We start from the raw sequence: 20,814 nt of genomic DNA on the forward strand, positions 1-20,814 counted from the left end.
GCAAATGCGAGTGAGGCTAACGTAAACATTGATACGGCACCTGAACAAAGAGAGGGTCAGAGACGGCAGGAACTACAACGCATCGGAGAGACCGAGTCTGAGACGTCGGATACTAAAATGGATAGTGAGACGCAAGGCGCTTCGCAGGTTCCGAGCACGACGGATCCAGAAGCCATGGCGGTGAGACGCCTGGAGCTGGAGCTGGAAAAGGTGCGCCTACAGCTAGAGTGCGAGCGCATTGCTCTACGGAGAGTGGAGCTCGAGCAGGCGAGCAGGCCGCCTTCGGTGTCGGAAGGAAGCGATCGGCGCGGTGCCATCACGGATGGAATAGCGCAATGTGCTAAAGTGCTTAAGGCATACCGGTTGCCGTGTGACGCTGACGTTCCGATATGGTTTGAGGAGGTTGAAAAGTTGTTTTCATCTTTTCAAGTACCAGAACACAGCCGTGTACATTTGATCATGCCGGCGCTGGCCGAGCGGGTTCGTTATCTGTTGCGTGGCCTCAATGACGAGGAATGTACAGATTATGATACTGTAAAGAAGGCGGTATTAGATGAACTTAAGCTCACGCCAGCTAAATACTTGGAGAGGTTCGAAAAGGCTTCTAAACGAAAGGAGGAAACTTGGGCTCAGTTCGCGTCCCGCGCTAGAACCTATTTGGCCTATTACCTTCAGTCTCGCACTGCAAACACCAAAGAAGCTATGACGGAGCTTATGGTCGCTGACCGTATGAAAGCTAGTCTAAGCTCAGAAGCCCTAGAATATGTTCTTTTGCGGGAAGGCGAAGATTGGTTTAAGCCAGTGGAGGTGGCAAAAGTACTCGAGACTTTCGAGCAAGCTAAAGGGAAAGGACGAGCAACTAAGCCAGCCCCAACAGCCTCATTACCGCAGCACGGAAAACTAGCTAGCCCGCAGAGGACAAATTTAAAATGTCACGGGTGTCGCATACAGGGTCACCTAGCCAGAGACTGCCCAAACGCTTTAAATAAAGAACAGCAGGGAAATGCGCCGACTATTCAAAAACAAAGGGTACAGATGGTTGCTGTTGTATGTGAAGAACCTCCACCAGAGCAAGAAAGGGTGCTAAGCGCTAGAGTACATGTCGTAGCTCAAAATGCTAGCTCGGGGAGGTCGAAGCTGGACCTAATCCCTATCATGTGCGGGGATATAGCAACGGAAGCTGTGTTGGACACAGGTAGTGAGATAACGGTAGTCCGTAAAAGTATGTTGCCCATCGATTTACAGGAGCCATCACGAACAGTAAGACTTGAGTCGGCATTCGGAAACACCATTCGAGCTAAGCTAGCTACGCTGCCCGTAGGCATGCATCGCCCGGGGGCTGTGATACAACCGCAGAGGATCGATCTGGTGTGCGCGGTTACCGACGAACTTGCAAACGGGGTTGACTGCCTGCTGTCAAAGGAAGATTGGGAACTACTACGGGCGCAGGAAAAAGAGGAGTTTGGAGAGGAAAATATTCCGCGGGCAGGGGTCCGATCAGTCGAAATGGTCGATAACACTGAGCCGGACTGCGGTCTAAGTTGCGAAGAAACGACAGATGAAATCCCTAAATTGCAAGGGAATAGTTTGATGCAGGATGTCAATGGGGTGCCCAGTCAGCGGGAGCTAGAACTAACCGAGAGTGTAGCTGAGTTGACAGGCACCGAGTGCCAGAGCAAATATGCTCTAGTTTACGATAGGAGGGCACGGACAAAAGAATTTAATGTCGGGGACCAAGTACTCCTCTTTGACACAGGTTGGGCACTCAAGAAATTTGACTACTGGCTTTTCGGAGCAGTGGTGAATGTTGTCTCTGATCATAACCCATTGTCATATTTGACAACCAGCACCCCCCAGGGGGCCAAGTTAGCAAGATGGGCGCTTTCACTACAGCGCTACAATGTAACGGTGCGTCACCGGAAAGGAACATGTAAAGCCAATGCTGATGCATTGTCAAGGCTCTCGAATCGTTCATGGGAGCCAATCGAGTAAAGAGCAGAAACGAAAGGATAGACAGAAACAGCCATGCCAGCTGGGACAGGCGTGAATGTTCCCGTTCACCCGAAGAATGTGTGTGTGGGACAGTTCAGCCTTGGTGGAACTTTCTGTGGCTGTTGTCGTTTATGTGTGTGAGGGTTATAAGACTATGGACATACTACGTATATAACCTGCATATGTTACTTTGCTGCTGTTGTGCCGTGCAGTGCGTTGGAGTGTTCCTGTACATACATGAGTGTTTCTTTTGCATGCTCACTGTCATGAATGTGTGGAGCTTTCGCCTTTTTTTTTTTTGTCGCTGAGAGAAAATTGTTTTTTCTCTGTGGTCCTTTCAGTTAATTTTCCTGTTCCTTACGGACTCCGCAGCACCCGTGTTGGGCAGCGTATGTCAATTTTCTTTGACGACGGAACCTTCAGAGCCTAAATCTTATGATACAGCGCCCTTTGGCTCTTGTAGTATAGCTGGGAACATTGTAAGCCCAGTATACTCTTTAGGAGGGACGTGTAAGGTCGCTCTGATTGTTCGGGTTCTTAAGTCTCACGAATCGGCCTCGTGCTTTGTGTATATCGAGAGGGGGTTCACTTCCCCCCATGTCAGCGGGGCGACAGTTGCTGTGTTATGCGGGGTCACAGGCAACGCGCGGCGTTTAGGTGACGCGTCGCGGCAGGTGCCAGGCGGGCGTGTGCCGATTGCTGGAAGTCAGTATTGTGCGCACGATGTTGGCAGTCCGCTGACGGGTCACACAGACCAGCCTTGAAACGAACCGCTGTACAAAAGGTATTGTGAGCTTGGCGCCCGAGTCCCTGACTAATTGGAGGCGCCGCCGAGGTTAAGAAGGACTTAGCAACTCTGACTCCGTGCCGCATGCAGTGAGCATGGACCTAATCCTCTACGCCTCCGGAACGTAATCGCCAGCATTGTTGTTGGGTGCGACTGCCTGCGTGGTGTCTAAGACCAGCTTACCGTGCACGCGGTAGGAATGCGGTGCACACGTAAAGAGTGCATTCGCACGACGGCGTCTTGGAAACACGCACTCAAAGAACTTTGTCTTGTAGACAATAAATTTGAAGGACAAGGAGGGTCATCCGTCTCCCAGACGGCCAAACTTTGAGTACAGCGGCACTTCGTGGTGCCGGTGCCCCTGCTTCCGAGACAGGTGCAGCCTAGACGCCGTTGGCATTTGAAACGGTCTAGCGATAACTTGTTCGGGCCTGGCATGTTTTGCTGAGCCGGTCACTCACTACGGAGAAATGAGAGGGCAACGGAGTTTTGGCGAAGAAGGAAAAGAGCTTTGTTTTCCAATATGTTTATTTTTAAGAGTAAGCCCATCCCTGTGGGTGGTGGCTTAACAAACGGTTGACTCTGATTGGCAACTGAACCTGTGGGACGGGCCAACGGCCCTACCGCCTTTTTTTTCTTTGTATATTTGGGCTATAAAAATCGGGACGACATGCTGTCCCTCAGACTTGGCTGAGATCAGGATTGCTGATAGACCAGTGAGCCTCCGTACTATGTACGTTAAAACGAGTCTGGGCTCTAACAGTCATTGAGACAGTAGAAGAGTGAGACTTTGTTTCTCAGTTGTTCAACTTTGTAATGTATTTGTTTTACCTGCCATGTATATAGAAAAGTTTGCCTATAAATATTTCTTGTACATCTGACCTCATCGTTTCCTGCCTGCGTTTGACCAACAACTGCCGATCATCGTCCGATAAGCTTCAAGTTCCAACGGTGAAGCGAGGACGGAGAACGAACGAAACTTTACTCTCAGCTTTATACAGCCAGAAGCAAGACGAAGCATGTATAAGAGATACACGTCGAAGGAGAAAGCACAGGCACTTTCATGCTAACGCGAGTGGTAAGCAGAGCTTCAAAGGACTGGTTAATGTATACGACAAGAGTGTTCGCCCGTAAACATCGATAAGGGTAAAGATGAAGAAAGAAAGAAAGAAAGAAAGAAAGAAAGAAAGAAAGAAAGAAAGAAAGAAAGAAAGAAAGAAAGAAAGAAAGAAAGAAAGAAAGAAAGAAAGAAAGAAAGAAAGAAAGGAAGTGCTAAATCAAATATAGATACAGGATGTACGAAGCCTGACTTCGCGACTTCCAGAAATATTCTGGAAACATTCCAGAAGTCTGGCTACAAGCCATGTGCACTGCCAGTCTGGAGTGCGCGGCGCTCTCAAACTTTCTCGCGTACTCGCGACCGGCCGTGGTTAAGCGCGAAAAAACAGACGAAAAAGGGACGGGAAAAATGTGATAAAAGCTCGAAAGGCTGTGTACCTGCAGAACAGACACTATCTGGAAGACTGTTTGACTGCTACATCTAACCATGCGCCGCAGGCATCCCGTAGCAATTAGCGACCGCGATCTCCGGTTGGTAAGATGTCAACTACAGCTGCAGTGATCTAGCAAATTACGCGCCTGCTATGTATGTCCCCAAACATCTATGATTTCGTGAAACTAAAGTGAACTCCGGACCGTTAATTCTTTAAAACTTTGGTAACAAAGAACGACGAGATTCTCATGCGGGTCATATATCTGTATGGCTGAATGTATAAACTTTTCATCGGTCGAGACCGATGAAAAGTTCGTCGAGAAATAATTCGTCCCCATTGCCAATACATCGACCGCCGCTGATTGATGCAGAGGGGAGGCGAATGCGTGAGAGCAAAAATGGAGAAAGATGGAGATCAGCTTTGTGTCCAAACGGCTCCTTATCCGAGCCACCGGTCGGAGCTCGTGGGAAGCTGCACGATCGCCTTTTGTGTCGGCTATAGACATACACGATATTGAAATCGGGCCGATGTTTTTCAAGAGTTCTTAAAACACTGCCTGCACGGATACATTCACCGGTATGTGCAGTTGCATCTCCCCGCCACAGTCGGTAACTAACATTGATAACTAAGAACCATCCTTGGTGGTGGTGTTTGTGGTGGTGGTCGTAGAAGTAGTAGTAGTAGTAGTAGTAGTAGTAGTAGTAGTAGTAGTAGTAAATGAGCGCGACAGCTTGGATTGCGAGGCCAAACTTACCCAAATAAAATGTTTCGCCGCGGACACATCGCAGGCGACGTCGAGGTGTATACTTGCGCTTGCAGCTCACGACGCGGATCCTACAAGGTGAAGGCACCCGACGAAGCCCGCCTCAAGAATACACTCTCCCGTCCGCGCGCGCTGCGCCGCAGGATACGGCCGTCGTCATTCGCCGCAGACCTACACCAACACGGCATCATCGCTCTAGCGCGTCCACGCACACGCGGCTCGACGCTTCGCCAAGAGCGGCACGGCGCGTCTCTCGTCGCAGTAACATCAGGCGAGCGTCGAATTACGCAAGCCGAGTGCACGCACACCTATACAGGGGGCGCGTTCAAGTTGGCGCGGCTGTCGACCATGAGCGGCGCCGAACCGAGAATGGAAAACCGCCGCGACAGAGCTCGAATAGCTCTGCCACTCTCCTGGGCTGTTTTTTTGTTTAATTATTTGTTGACGCGAAAGTGTGAAATGACCTATTCAGAGAAAAAGCCGGCGGCGTCTGTAGCAGCGAAAAGTAGGCACTTGACTTCCCACTGGCTGCGACGCCACGTCATGAGCTCGCCTTGCGCGCTCGTGACGGTAGCGCGTGTACTGCTATGGAGTCTGCATGAAGCACCTACATCGTCGGCGTCCGCAACCTGAGCGGTAGCGAAACGTCGGTGGCGTGCGGCGTTGGCACCGCAGGCTGCATGCTGGCTCGGGCAGCATGCGCCGCTAGGGAGTCTGAAGCATCTACAAACTCGGCAGCAGCGAAACGGGGGCGTCCACGCACCGCATACGAACAAGGGAGCGGAAGAACGCAGCGAAACGAGCGGAGAGGCAGGCAGCGAAATCCACCATCGTCGTCAGCTCTCCAAATACACGGCGGGCGGAACCAGCATTAACGCAAACATTACTAGCAGCACGAAACTCGAAGGACCACTCAGCGGCGTTCAATTGGGCATTAATGCTTTCGCATTCGCAACGCATAAGCAGTGATTAGCTGTCCTCACATTTTTTTTATTGGGATAGCAATTATATGGACCCTCGAAGAGCATGTTTGCCTTCGCCGTCGCCGTAATGTTCCATATGAAGTCCAAGGGCGATAACACCGTCGCCGCGCGTAGTTTGCTGTATGTGCGAGGGAAAGCACGCGAGAGTAGCCCGCATGGATGGGAGGCAGGGTGGGAGGGAGGGGCAGCGTTGGGCTTCGGCAGCAACTGCGCATTTCGCAACCGGGTGCAAGGAAGACTGGCGACCCGGGCTCAATCTCGCGCGCGAAACGGAGGAAGGCGTGGGAGGGAGGTGAGGGGGGCGGCTTTCCCTCCGCCAGCAGTGCGTTTATTGCGCGGCGGCGGGCGGTCGCGCGCGCCGTATCTTGAAAGCGATCTGCAGACGACCCATGCCTTTGTGCGTGCTGTTTTCTCGCCGCTCAGTTAGCGTTGAAGCGATAGACAGCACTAAGGTCAATCCGCACGCTGCTGCTGACCCGCTTGCTCACGCTAGCGATTTAACAGCGAGTGTCCGCGATCATGACGTGTATCGTGACGTGTTCACCACTGACGTGTATGCGCGCGTAATGCATAAAACATTCCGATGACATGGCTGATTTTCGTAGAGCCGCGCCGACCATCTTGGAGACCACGATGCGAGGACCTGCGTTTTCATGAAATGTGGCACCCATATGCAACTAAATTACACTCGTAGAACGTTTCAGCACAGCGTTACTCGTCCTGTACTGTTCTCGTAAAAGTCGCTGCCACTTGTCATGCGTGCGCATGCACGGTGAGCACGCGAAGCTGACACGTGACTGGATACTCGTCGCTCTTATATAAACCATTCCGCACCGTAACATGGACGCGCGCTTTACCGCCCATCAATGTGCCCATCAATATGGAAGACGCAACTGATGAAGCACTCGGGCAACGTATTTTGTGCGGCTCACGTATTTTTCGAGAGAAAAAAAAGAAAAACGAAGCCAAGAAAAGCCCCGCGTTTCACACAAGAGAGAAACACGACCGCGAACACAAGTGAGCGCACAGGTCAGTGGACCGGCGCGCATTCCTGAAATTCAAAGCACGCCGCGTCCCGCGGCGGCCGGCCGCAGATCGCTTCGGCGCGAAACCAGCCGACGCCGTCGCGAGGCCAGTAGATATAGGTATGGGGGGAAAGGCCGAGGGGCACAGCGAGCTACAGACTCGACGACCCTTCGGCAGCCGAGAAGTTGCAAAACAAGACGCGAAAAAAGAAAGAAAGAGGCGCGCACTCGCGTAAACACACAAAGAAGCGGGCGCGCGCGCGCGGCCGCGTGCACAACGAAACGAAAAGCAGGAAGGACGGGACGCCGGCGCAACCGGTAATCGCATTCGCGTCGCTCGGTGCCCCAGCCGGGGAGGACCACCGGTTGCGCATTCTCCACTTTCGATGCGGCCGGCAGCAGGGGAGGAAGGGGGGCGGACTGGGCCCGTGCGTTAGCAAAAAGGGCCGCCCCCATCCGCGATATTGCATTCCGATTCGGGCAGCGCGACGCCGCGCGTTTCGGCTCGGGAGCGCGTGCACCTCGGTTCGGGCAAATAAGGGAGGCGCAATGCGCGCCTACATTCGGGGCAGGACGGAAAGTCGCAACGCGCGGCGAACGTAAGCACACCGCGAGGCGGGCTTACCAGTGCACGGCTATGGGCAACCAGCGCTGAAGCTTCGCCTGCCAACAGCAGCGCCGTAACACACACCCTAGCGAGCGGTGAACACAGTTTTCAGTAGCACATACTGCGATTTCGTGTCAGTAAATTCGCCGATCATCTCGAGACACTTTTCATGGCTCTTCCCATGACGGTGATGGCAGCGCAACGCGCATGGCATGGCTGGGCGCATCGGGCTAAGCAAACGTTGACACAGCCGCGCGACTGTTAAATATGTTGTGCTATCGTCGTAGACTCCCTACTGGACGGTGTCAGCATATTTTAGTTGCACACTAACACTGTCGTAGCGCCTCCTGGCCAGCGCTGGTTCCCCATATTGCTCTACGAACGCCAGATGGCTGCCGACCTCGCGTGCGAGATGGAGATGTAATGCCAAAGAGCTGGCAGTAAGAATGGCGGCGCCAGCTCGCGCTTCATTTCCAATAATGGTGCGGCGTAGCACGCCGCCGCCTTCTGTGGGTCAAAGGAGGAGATGAGCGGAGAAGCGTGCTCGCGGTGGTTCGAGCCCGGGGTTCGAGCAGGTGCTGCAACACACGGCGACGCCACTCAATATGTAAGACTTCGGTTCCGAATCAGAGCACCCGAATGTGCGCGGAGGTCCTTGTTCATGCGTCTCCTCTAACAGTGCACCTTCTTCCTCCACGTCCTGTACGATTAAACAGTCCCAGGAGGGAAGGCACAAGAGGAAAGGGAGCCCACATATAACGTTGACATAGAAATTATGAATTCCTGTTTAATGTAGAAGACGCCGTACAATTATCGGCAGCTGGCGAGAAAGGGAGGCGAATAGATATTTCTGTAGTAATGCAGCGCTGCGTGCGTTATATCTCTCCCTGTATACCATGCCATCTTCTGTTCCAGTCGTGCACCATGACTTACCAACTAGCCGAACAAGCTACCACAGTCGGATCGATCTATTTCCGCCTTAATTGGCTGGCCTGCTTGTCCCACTGGTGGCTGGTCCCACCAGTGCTTGCAGTATCTTTCAGTACGTTTTATCAAGTTCTGTTCTCCACAAATGGCGCTCGTTTTCATCATTTATTCACCGTAATATCTTATGTAATGTTATGTAACCCCCTATGTAATGTCTTTAAAAGGGACTTTAGGGTACACGAAAAAAAAACAAGAAAAGGAACAGCGTCGGCGAAATGTTAGTTCACAATTACTGCGCAAGCGAAGTGTTGCGAGTTATTACGGACACGCGGGGCTGCAGCACCATCACCCTTTCGCGAGATGCAAACGCGCGAGCTGCGCCACCGGTGACAGCCTCAGTTTACGCTCGCAAAGTCGGGACGAAAGAAGAAATCGCGCATCCCGAAACCGCGTGATCCAGTCACCCACGCACGCGCCTACGCCGCAGCGTACAAGAAAACGACGCGCAAGAAAAGATGGAAAGCCAGACAGACACGGAATCCGCGTGCAACACCGGTGGGCTCGGCGTGGGAAGTTCGCTCGTACTCGTGGCAGCCAAAGCAAACACCGCGAACCCCATCAATCTCCGAGGTAGACAAAACTAACAGCTCGCAGCAGGAACGCGAGCGAGAACGCAGTCTATTCTGGCTGGCTCGAAAAAAAAAAAAAAAAAGGCGCAGTAACGGGCACTATATATTGTAGGGGTTGGAGGACGGGACGTCGAGATGAAAAACCCAAACTTGGGAGTATTTATTCTTACATTCTATACAGGGAGGGGAGCGTCAAGTACCAGTCGTACTGTCATTACGGGCCAGCAGCAACTCGGACGCTGCGGCCCGCGGCAAGAAGTTCGAGAGAGGTGAATCAGGGAATCAGGGCATGTCCCAGCATGCTCAGGTCTCTCTGGAAGGCTTCTTATAAACCCTTCGAGCACTGTAAGTCACGTCATGTTTGACCAATGGGAGAGTCCACTCCGATGACGCCACTTTCAGCCAATGGTAGGCGCCCGTGTCGTGGTGTCACACCTGGCGGCTTGCTGCGGTCTTGCATCGCAGACTGGCAATACACTTCGAACAAGGAGAAGGGGAGGGCTGCACCTGCTCCATTGTCCGACGCCCACCTGCAAATCCCGGCGGTGCACGAACTTGTTGGCACGTGAACTTGATGCCTTAAACTTGTTTGCTCGGCCGCTTCTCTGGAATGCGCTTTCCTGCTTCTGCATTCCTCAATTAGCTGTGCTGCAATCCGACGTGGTCTGGGGAACTCGAAGTAATCGCAGGAACCAGCTCCATATCTAACAATATTTCTTCGCTCATACACCGCCCGTTTGTATGTAAGACCAACAGTTTCCTTCCAGACGCCGTTATGCAACCGAGTCAGGCAGGGGTCACGCATGTATCTGCTCGCCAAGAATGGCGTCAAAGCTAGCGAGCAAAGAAATAATTGAAGCAATCAGGGTGCTTGCTACGTCGATACTTTCAAGTTAATTAATTTTTGCAGGTTTTCCCCGACTGTGTCTATAAAAATCCCCGGGTAGCCTGCGACACTAGATGTACAGGCGTAAGAAAGAAATATGTTATTTACAGCTGACCCAGTTACTATGCCAGCCCATAATATTCAACTACTGCCAGTAAGCTGCAATTAAGGCGGAATGCACAATCAGATTTGACTTTATAATGTGTTTCATGATGTAACAGTGCACCCAGCGTCGCTTAGGTTCACAAAACGAGCGAGAGACAGCATTATTTGCGGATTGCGTACGTTTAACTGGCTTCCTTCTAATATATCCATTGTAAGTAATACAATTTCTCTGATTCAAACCAAGCGGAGTGAAAATTTAAAGTTCACTTCCCGAATTTCGAGAATTGACAAATTCTCAGAAATCTCCAGGCTTTCCCTGATGGTATACACCTTGTTAAATAATACCGGCACAACGTGCGTACGAGAAACGGCAAATATCCGTTGCGCCCGAAAAGCGCGCCTCACAACACGACTTTGTCGCCGTTACAATTCGTCGCCTTTAGGCGCGAGGACTGAGGCGGTAAGGGTCATCGTGCACTTGTCCAATCAGAAGCACGTACACATCGACTGCAACGTCTGCCAACCAACTACGAACGAATGCGGCGGCACGGCGGCGATTAGCAGGTATGCGCATGCGAAACGAAATTGCGTCGCGTTGGTCACTGCGCGCACACAGCTGAGCCAAGACAGAGACATCGGACGTACGCGCAACGCCGCTATAGCGATGCACGTTCTTGGCCGGTCTATACACATATCTTCGACTGCAGGATCGTCAAACACCCTGCCTCAACTGCAAGCTTGCCAAAAATGAAGGAATGAGATCTCGGAAATCGACGAGCGGAGAAAAACAGCGGCACGCTAATCGCCCTCTCGTGTATAGAAGTTCATCCGCGAAGCCCCTCCTCCCCACCTCTTTCGCCTCCCCTTCGCCCCCCGCGTCCAGCAGGGCAACAAACCTCACACAGTACGGCCGAGCGCTCGCGTAGGCGCTGCCCGACATTACAACACACACACACACACACACACACACACACACACACACACACACACACACACACACACACACACACACACACACACACACACACACACACACACACACACACACACACACACACACACACACACACACACACACGCACGCACGCACGCACGCACGCGCGCACACACACACACACACACGCACACACAGTCGCGCGCGAGCTGCGCCACGAGCCAAGTGAAACTCTCCGATGCCATCCACACGGCGTGGTGCTGCACGGAGGTGTGTGTGTGAGTGTGGGGGCAGGGAGGGGGAGGGGGGGGGAGGCTTGTGAGCCAGAAAGTTGCCAGCGCCAGAAAAAAACCCGAGTGGGCGAAATAGTCCCAGCCATGCGACGACGACCAACCCCCGCATTACCTCGCTCGCAGGTTGGCGGGAGCCCGCACGACTCCGCCGCGCATCTGAGGGCGAAATAACGGTCGCCCACGATGCCGTAATGACAATGCATCGCGCAACGAGTTCTCGCGTCGTGTCGAAACACGCCGTCTTAATTCCTCTCTCCGCTTCTATCCGCCCCCTTTTTTTTATCGTTATTTTCTTTAAGGAACTGAAGCCGCGGCGAGGGATTAAAATGTACGACCGGCCACATTTCTCCCAGCCGTCCTCTCTCCTCCTTCGTTTTATCTTGCTCTCCCTTTTATTCTATTTTTATTTTTTGTCCCACCACACGCCGCCTCAGGCGCGGCCGGGCAGCCTCTTCATTAGCGCGCAAAACGCCGGCGCCCATGCAGAAAGCCCGGGCCGGCGTTCTCACATTAGCCGGGCTAATGAGGGCTTCCCGGCGTGTATGTCTATATAGCTCCACAGCGCACGCCGCCCCCCCCCCCCCCCCCCCCCCCGAGACACTGTTTATTGCGTGTACATCAAACGCGATGCGGCGGACTTCAACGCGCCGGCCGTCTGGGTTATTCGCGTGCGCAGTGCACGTATAATACACGCACGGTGGGACTGCATTCGAGCCAGTATACAGCCAGCCTTATTCTACGGCAGGGCTGTCTGCGGGCAACGGGCGCGCCAACGAGCTCGCCGACACGCGAGCTATATTACATACGGCACGTACACGTTAACGCGGTCAGCTGAATGCGGTCGGAGAAACGCGTGCGCCGAGCTTTTTAGAGAAATGAACGCCTCGGCACCAGCAGACTCCGTCCACTTAGCCGCAGGTACACGACAAGCCTGCGGCATGCGTGTGTTCAATGCATTCATCCGCGCCTCCAATGCACTCACCTCTGTATCTCTTTGTGCGCCAAAGGTGCAACAACCTAAGCTGTTCACAGGTCGATGAGGGTAGCTATAACACGGGCTCGTTGGCACGGCATCTTCTACTTCGTTGTAGCGCAGGTAGAAAGAAAAGGACACAGAAAGGCACATTAGACAAACACACAGCGCTGTGTGTTAGCGCTTTGAGTTTGTCTACAGTGTGCCTATTTGCGTCCTTGCCGTTATGCCTGCGCTATACAACAAAGCAACAAAGTAGGTGTTAGCAGGTGTTCGTCGGACTCTGCTCTTTTCGTCTCCCCAATTATCTCTCTTTCCGCTTGTCTTCCAGTGTACCTTGTTAGAGTGATGACGTGGATGAGACAAACGACCGTTCGCGATGGGGCATGTAACGGTGAGGCGCGTTGCGCGAGTGCGGAGAGAGAGAGATGAGTGGGAGAGGACGCTGCAACGAGCGATGCCATGCAATAACAGGGGCGGTCGCCGTCACCTGGAACGGTGCTCACGCGATTCGATCCATTTACTATACCGAAGCTTCGAAGGCTAAGAAGGAGCGAAGCAACGTCCACGCTTCACGACACGATTCGCCAAGCTGTGGGCGGTTCGGATCTATCGCCAAGAGTTGGGCACTCGAATTTGCTGTAGGAAAGTGTGATGGTTCCAGCAAGTTGCAAGTCCAGCGTTGTCCTGTGCGTTTCTTTCTTCTTGTGCTTGCGTCAATAACTGCTGGAACTATCACACTATTATCATGCACCAACTGCGCCAGAAAACAACCCAACTCCACTGCACCTTATCCACCACCGCACCTAGAAATACGAGAAAGTTCTTTACGAGCCGACAAATACGAGTAACATTCGTTCCGCCCGGATGACGCCAACAAAATGCTTTCCACGGTAATGCCAACCACAGACGTTTTGCAGCCACTAATATTATAATAGACAGTCAGCAGAAGCGCGAGAACAAATCACCAATTACAGCGTGTGCTTCTGACGTGTGGCATCACGCAAAATATTATCGCTGACCTAAATGCAGCAGGCGCCGGCCGTCACAATACCATCGGGGCTGCGTCACACCCCACAGGACGCTCCGTGGGACGGCTTCCGTTCACTCACACGTATAGTGTCATCCGGAGCAGTGCTATCGTGGCCCGACAGACATAAACGATTTTTTTTCATATTTGAATTTTTTTCTTTTAACGCTTTACATGTTTTATATTCAAGGAAAAAGTACAACCGTAACGCAAGCTTTCTTTGTGCTGGTTTGTTGTAAGGAAAATGTCACTGCTAGACGTGATTGATTGATTGATTGATTGATTGATTGATTGATTGATTGATTGATTGATTGATTGATTGATTGACCGATTGATCGTATTTAAAGCCCCAAAAGAGCACAGGGTTATAAAATAGGCCGCAATGGATAGCTCCAGATTGGTTTCAAGACGTGCACCAAAAACGTGGTCGCCCACGCGTTCTGACCCCACCGAAATGCGGCCTCCACGGCCAGACGTCGAGCCCGTGACCTCGAGCGAGATCAGCAACAGAACGCCAAAAGCCTCAATCACACAGGCGACTTGAGGAGGACGCGCGACCACTTCCGAATGGCGACCAAGAAGCGACTGAAGGCGACCGCGATGCTCACACCGGCCGGCAAACCCGGCTGACGTCGCATTCCCGGAGATTATCGTCCTCAGCGAGAACTCTAGAGGGATCCACGCAGTCCGCGCGCACTTCGCGGGTTTCGCGTTCCGGCAACAGCCATGGATTTCGATTCCGGCGACGAGGAAGACGTCGTCATTGTGCTGATGAGCTGTACCGTGCACGTGTCAGCTGTGGCAGCTCGGAAGCCTCCGCTCGCGATAAGTGGCCGGCCACGCTAGCCGCCCCCTGCCCGAACTCCGCGCGTACGACGAGGAGCGTTATCGATTGTAAGTTGTAATTTCTAGCTTGCGTCGTGTGGGAAATCGGTGCATAACTCGTTTGTGCATTCTTTTGCTGCTGTTTAGTTTCCTGCGAACGCTACTGTACGTTCGACACGTTGCTGGAAGCGCTGCGCCCCAGCCAGCATCACGAGGCAAGACACGAATTACCTGTAATCTGCCATGGCGGCGTGGAATTTGTATTTGGTGCGACGCAGGAGGACGCCGGATGAAAACACATGCTAACCTAACTTTCGGCGCGTCGCCGACTGGTTCAGCAGTTCTGCGACTGCGTTCGCGCGACTGAAAAATCGTGTAGCCAGTGACTAGTACAGAATAGTCGCGTTTCAAGAAACGTGACCATTTGCGACTGGTTGCTTTGCGATCGCGCGACCGCTTTCAATCGCCGGTGTGAATGAGCCTAAAGCCACTGAGCCGTGGCACTTCCCCGCACATAAATATATACTCTACATACGTGTACATATCGGGCGCAACATTCAGGCACGTAAGTACGCGCAAACGCTTTACCTAATCGCCAGCATCGCAAGTAACACAGGTGTAATGGCACGTCGGATGAAACGTTACAGAAGCTATGATTGTAAACACACCGTGTATACATCACCCGATGAAAGGGCTTCGACCGCTGCGCATATGCGACCGCCGCGAAACCGGGTATACCACATAGGGCGCCCAATGCGGATCACCCAGGATCACGTACATTTACGAAGTAACGTATTGTAACGTATTGTACGTATTGTAAGTAACGTACGAAGTAACGTGTTGCTCTCTAGACATTTCTATATGCTGAATGGCATCGACGATACGTCCATAGCCATGTGACGCCGCCACCCAGTGTTGCCATATCTGCCCTGTCTCGAAAAGCGCCGCACCTTATATTTACGTCTCACTTTTACTCGCTAAGCTACAGGGAATGTCCAGGATATTGCGTCGCGCGCACGTATAACGCGGTGATTTATTTTACTCGCCTCCAAGCGGCTTTCACCGGACGTGCGAAAACATTCAGTAAATGTGGACTGCGTCACGTTCTACACACACAACGGAATCACACGAGAGGATAGATATGCCGTGTCGCGCTCAAGCTCGCGTTACAAATTTAGTTATCTTGCACTGACGGATCTTGTACGCTCACTCGCGATGGTAGATTTCTAATGAACATTCGCAAACAAAACAACAACCAAAATTCAAGTGACTTGCAATCTTTTAATTTGTCAATTCAATTACAAAGCGTTATTCATACAACAAAAGTTGCCTCATTAAGATGTGGTAAGTGTAATAAACTCCAACTTGTCACCATATCAGTCAAGCGAAGTACGCTGAAAAGAATGATACCGCTGTTCTTACGAGAGATTAATTCGTTCTGCATCCTTTAACTTCTGCGCTGCGCTGAAGTGCCGGTTGGTCCATACTAAATTTCAGACTCACATAACGCAATAAAGAAAAGAACATCCCACTATCGCCACATGCGTGTAAAGAGCGGTACACGTAGACAGCAGCTAACATCGAAGCGCCACAAGAGCAACATTTATAACTGCGTCCCGGGACAAGCGAGCTTGAAAACGCCTGCCAACCATCCACTCACTATGCAACTACTATAGTGCTTTTCGGTTGAGTCGGTAAACAAACAAGCGGACTATACGGCATCGTGTCACGTATGGAAACTTCGTAACGCAACTCATTCACTCGAGCACAGGCTGTTTCGGCACAGGCTGCCAAAGCCTCGCGGAGCAAAGCGATACGAGGTGTGACGCAGAGGAAAGGAAGAAGAAAAGAAGCAAAACAAAAGCTGCGAAAGTAAACAAACAAAACAATGACGCTCACCGAGCTCGCCGTCGACGAAAACTTCACTCTAGGAGTCATGAGGCGGGCCACGGCGGCAGCGAAGATAAGGAGCGTCCCGGGGGGTAAACACCAAATCCACTTCGCAAAGCGTCAACAGACGACGAAGAGATCAGCGTACAGGGGGGCGGGCGAAAAGGAGGGGACCACGACAGCCGCCGAAATTGAAACATGGACGGACGAAGTCGTCGTCACCACCGTCAAAGGCTTGGCACAGGGAAAAAAAATAATAATAAAGAAAGCCACCGAACAGTTGGCAGACGATGCGCTAGGCTACGGCAACGCGCGAGCGCTTCATCCCACGGACTCAGTCCGTCACAGAAGGGGGGCAGATGAAAACAGCGTAGACGCAACTGTCAGCACCAGTTTGTAGCCCGCGCGCAGGTCCCACGATGGATCGCGATACTGAAGCAAATCGCCTTCCACCTCCAACCCAGCACAGCCGCAGTAAAGCACAACACTGTCGCACCAGCGCCGAATCACACTTGGAGACGTGACATGGAACTGCGAACACAAGCGAAAAAAAAATATATGAAAAGAACACCAGGCTGTACAGGTCGGCCGAAGGTTCCGAAGCAGGGCGGAGACGACGCGGACGTGGCAGGAACAATCGAGGTGGAAAATGAGACCGCGCCTACATTACCGCTACCTCACACACGCACCGACGACGGAGTCCCGTTGTTGCCCGTTCGCGCCGCTGCCGCCAGCCGACGACAGCAGCAACAACAACAGCACGAGAGAGCAGGTACGGCACCCAGTGACGATGAGGTGGAGGGAGGGAAGACCAGAGAGAGCGAGGAAAAAGAAAAAAAAAGCGTGCCAACGGCAGCGCGCGACCCGGCCTGGAGGCGGCGGAGATGACTCGATCGTCGCCGTCCCTTGCCACGGTTCGCTTCCTTCACCGAGGAGGAAGGACGCGCGTCCTACTACCGCTCGCTCGCCTTCGGTCCGAGCCTTCCAGCACAACTAGCCTGCGGGGAAGAAAGAAAAAAAAAGGCAATGCGCCACGGAGGGGGCATTCAACAACACGGCCAGGGCGTTATGACGAGCCCGACGATGCTGCACCCCTTCGGCGACGGAAGCAAACGGAGCGGTCGAAAGCGAAGTGAATAAAAGGTGGTAACCCCTAAAAACCGGGCGCGTGCCGCGCCGTCGACGGAGCCCCTCGAGTGTGGTTCCTGCGTTCCGAGGAAGGGGCTGCGTGGCGAAGCAAGCGGCGTGCCACCACGCCAGGCTCGGGTGTCATGCGCGGCTGCCCGCGAGCGAAGCCCCGCGCCGCCGCCGCGAAGACCTCGCCCCGCGGACGGACGGTGATGAACGGGCCCGGCGACGGTGCCCGCGGCCGCGCTCCAGAACGCATGACGCGACGAGTAGGTGCCACCCCTTGCCGCCGGAAGGAAGGTGCACCCTGCCCGAAAACCGCGGCAGTAAACAAAACTCGTGCGGCTATGAATTGTTACGGTACTGAACAGGGAAGCTTGGGAACGCCTACATCGTTAGCAAAGACTTCACGTTGTGCTTCTCATCGTCTGTTGTTTGCCGACAAAAAAAAAAAAAAAAATGACGCGCACAAGAGAACGCATAACACCGGGTAATAAGTCGTTGAGCTTAGGGCACGCCGAAAATGAATATGGCGGGGATTCTCGCAGCGTGTTTGATTTGGAATCGTCGGCTCAGCCAATTCAGCCACTTGCGCGTAGCTAAAAACGAGGGTTTGCTGGAATCCTGTCTGGTCTCGAGAAGAGGTATGACAAAGAAAAAGAAAGACGACGATGACGAAGGAAAACATATGAAGCGAAAAAACGAAAATACGAGAACGCCGACCAAGCTTGGCTGCAATTAACTCCGTTTGTGTTAAGCGCGGTAGCCATTCACATACAGATCACGCACGGAGGCTCGCGCCTCCAAGATTGCGATCACAAATTATTGCATATAATTACGCAAGTTCGATTTCGCGGTAGGTTTCGAACGCGCGACATTTGGTTGCGAACCAGATGTCCAAAACGCTACCAGACGGCAGTTATTTTCGCAGTGACGGAATAATGGGAGCACGCTATATGCATGTGCGACGAGGCAATTAGAAGCGCTACATTGCACATCATCCCCGCTACGATGCCGTCCACTAAGGTCTACGTCACTCTTATCATCCACAGTTCGCGGCCGGCCAGTCTTATTGACAACGCGGGCGGAGCGTCGCTCTGACCACTGACGAGTCGCGAACAGAAATGGCCCCGGAAAGGGCATCGCTACACTGGCATTGCAAGCAGTAGAGCGTGCTCGAGAGTGAAAATGCACATGCATTCGTGTGTGCAACCAGCTCCCTCGCGTGTGCAACCAGCTCCCTCTCGTGATGATCGGATCATCGACCAGAAACGTTTGCATCAGTCAGTGAAAGTTATCTGTGGCATCGTAATGCGGTACCAACACATTTTACATAAGCTCGTTATGAAGTGCTCGCTTGTATCAACGTGCATATCGGAGGAAGCGGGTGTGCCCTATGGATGTCGCTATATAGTACATCCCGTTATTACTGACTGCTCCTTTTTCGCCCCTTTTTTTCGATTCATTCGCAGGTCGGATAAATACCGCTCGCCTTCGCGCCGTCTATCCTTGCACTCGAAGCCTTTGAATGTCACATATCAAATTTCCACAAGAATATCTGATTCCACGCTGTCCGAATGTCATAATCACCACAAAATTCAACGTTCTGGTCGGGATAATTGTTGCTTCATATTCATACAAGCGCGAACCGATCGCCCACAAAAGCAAGAACAAGACGAGCGCTACAGTCCAGACTTCTGTGCAAGAAAAAAAAAAGAAGCAGGTCTAGGACGTCTACCGCGAGAAGCACGATTACATCCATCCAAGTGCACTTGCACGAGCCCTTCGTTTCGTGGACGCCTCAGCGGGACGCCTTGCGACCATGCGCCCACCATCGAGTTGGTAAAAAGAAGGTCCAGAGAGCGACGGCGATCCAAATCGGCGGCGGCCTCGTGAACAATGAGCACGGCAAGGTCTTCTAATTGCCGCGCGCGCGTGGGCGCGGACAGCGGCCGCGGTGGAGCGATGCACACAACGTCTAGAGTGTAGAGTGCAAGGCGACCGGAGTGAGAGGGCAGGAGGAGGAGGAGGGTCTCTTCGCAGCAGACCTCCCGCGTCCTCCGTAGAAGAAGCCGGCGCAGCGGAAACAGAGTCATGCGTCACGCCTCTTATGGGGGCCGGCAGACAGCGGAGACAAACATTGTTACAAAACGACCGCGCAGGCGCTGTTGCTGTGAAGGCGGCGGCCGCACCGGACAGGCAGGCGGTTACGCTAAGCTTCGTGACGTCATTACTTATGTCAATTACGCTGATGACGTCAGGATGATAAGGTTTCTATGTTACTAATTACGTGGGTTAGTTTTAGCTTTCGTTAGACGAGGTTAGCTTGAGGGGGCTGGGTCAGTTTATGCCAATTAGCATGATGACGTCTCCTTCCTTTCTTTTTCTTTCTTTGTCGCCGTTTTTTGGCAATGGCTTTAATAATAGTGCTCCTCTTCAATGGGTTTTTGAATCATACAAGACAGAAATAAATAACATCCCTGTATTGCTGAAACACGTACGTAGTTCTACATTAAGAAAAATGAGAGAAGCTTGTTCATCTTTCTTGTGTTTATGCAGAGCACATATAAAGAAATCAAGTCAATCCTCATAACTACTCATCAGTTTCCTGAAAGACTGCCTCAACTATCCACTACGAAACTCTCGCTACGGCGTATAAAAATCGCTGCTATATTACAGGCAACGTATTAAGCTTTCTGAGCCCAAATCGGCAATTTTGAGGTATCAAAACAGCGTACCATATATCACACGTTGGGCATTACGCGGCATCATAAGTACTCGCATCAGGTGATACTCAACTAAAGGAGATCCAGGCGCGTTCACCAATTAGGGTCTTCTATGCCGAAATGGACACCGCTCAATCAGCATGCGTATGCATGCTCACGGTTCGGTGCTCTAGCTCGCCGCGCTGGGCCCACGAACAAGTCGGCGCCACCTCTGGCGTAATAACGGCGCGCGCCAGCACACGCTTGCTTTCTTAACCGCTATCTCGTTTCCCCACAAGGACACACCTCGGCGGAGGAGAGGAAGTGCGTGTGGCGCGAGCTTCACCGCCGCCGCCGAGGGCGTCAAACAAAACAGCGGCCCGCGGACAGCACAAGGCCGGACGGCGACGTGCAGCGCGGACTCCCTGTCCTTGTGACGTCCACGCATGCATCTCGCGCGGCAGCCCGCCGAGACGGATGAAAATGAACGCGCGGTGCGCGGCCACCGCCTTCTTCCAGGACACTGCTGAAGAAGTGGTGGGACAGGACAGAGCGCTAGATGGTGGACGAAGGGTACCGGGTAGATTCTGAAGTCGAACGGACGTTAGGAAAGGGCCCATTGTACTCGAAAGCAGAGCAATTAACGCAGAAATTTGGGCTAGCTGGTGTTGATGCGTTTGCTGTGACACAGTTACTAGCACTCTGTCCTGTCCCACCAATTTTTTCCCGTTAGTCTCGTTAGCGCTAGTAATTATGTCACAGCAGCCATGTTGGTGTGCCATCTCCCTTTGCCCTTCCACTCAGCTCGCAGGAGTAGACAGGCGCGAGCTTTGAACTTG

The 20,814-nt window shown here is 52.6% G+C and overlaps 1 protein-coding gene across 4 annotated transcripts in view; it reads right to left on the reverse strand.

The window, feature by feature from the left end:
- RhoGEF3 (Rho guanine nucleotide exchange factor 3) overlaps window positions 1-20,814 on the reverse strand; it is a 424,581-nt gene that overhangs the window by 313,131 nt on the left and 90,636 nt on the right. The window contains exon 1 of one of the 4 annotated variants that reach the window (XM_065425744.1): window positions 16,152-16,847. The exons of the other annotated variants lie outside the window; for them this stretch is intronic. Coding sequence (XP_065281816.1) covers window positions 16,152-16,190 — 39 coding nt within the window. The 5' untranslated portion in view covers window positions 16,191-16,847. Of the gene's footprint in view, window positions 1-16,151; window positions 16,848-20,814 lie in introns of those variants that run through there. 4 annotated transcript variants of the gene reach the window in all.

Source organism: Dermacentor albipictus, chromosome 1 (assembly GCF_038994185.2).
Source record: "Dermacentor albipictus isolate Rhodes 1998 colony chromosome 1, USDA_Dalb.pri_finalv2, whole genome shotgun sequence".
In the NCBI taxonomy this organism is placed as follows: Eukaryota; Metazoa; Arthropoda; class Arachnida; order Ixodida; family Ixodidae; genus Dermacentor; species Dermacentor albipictus.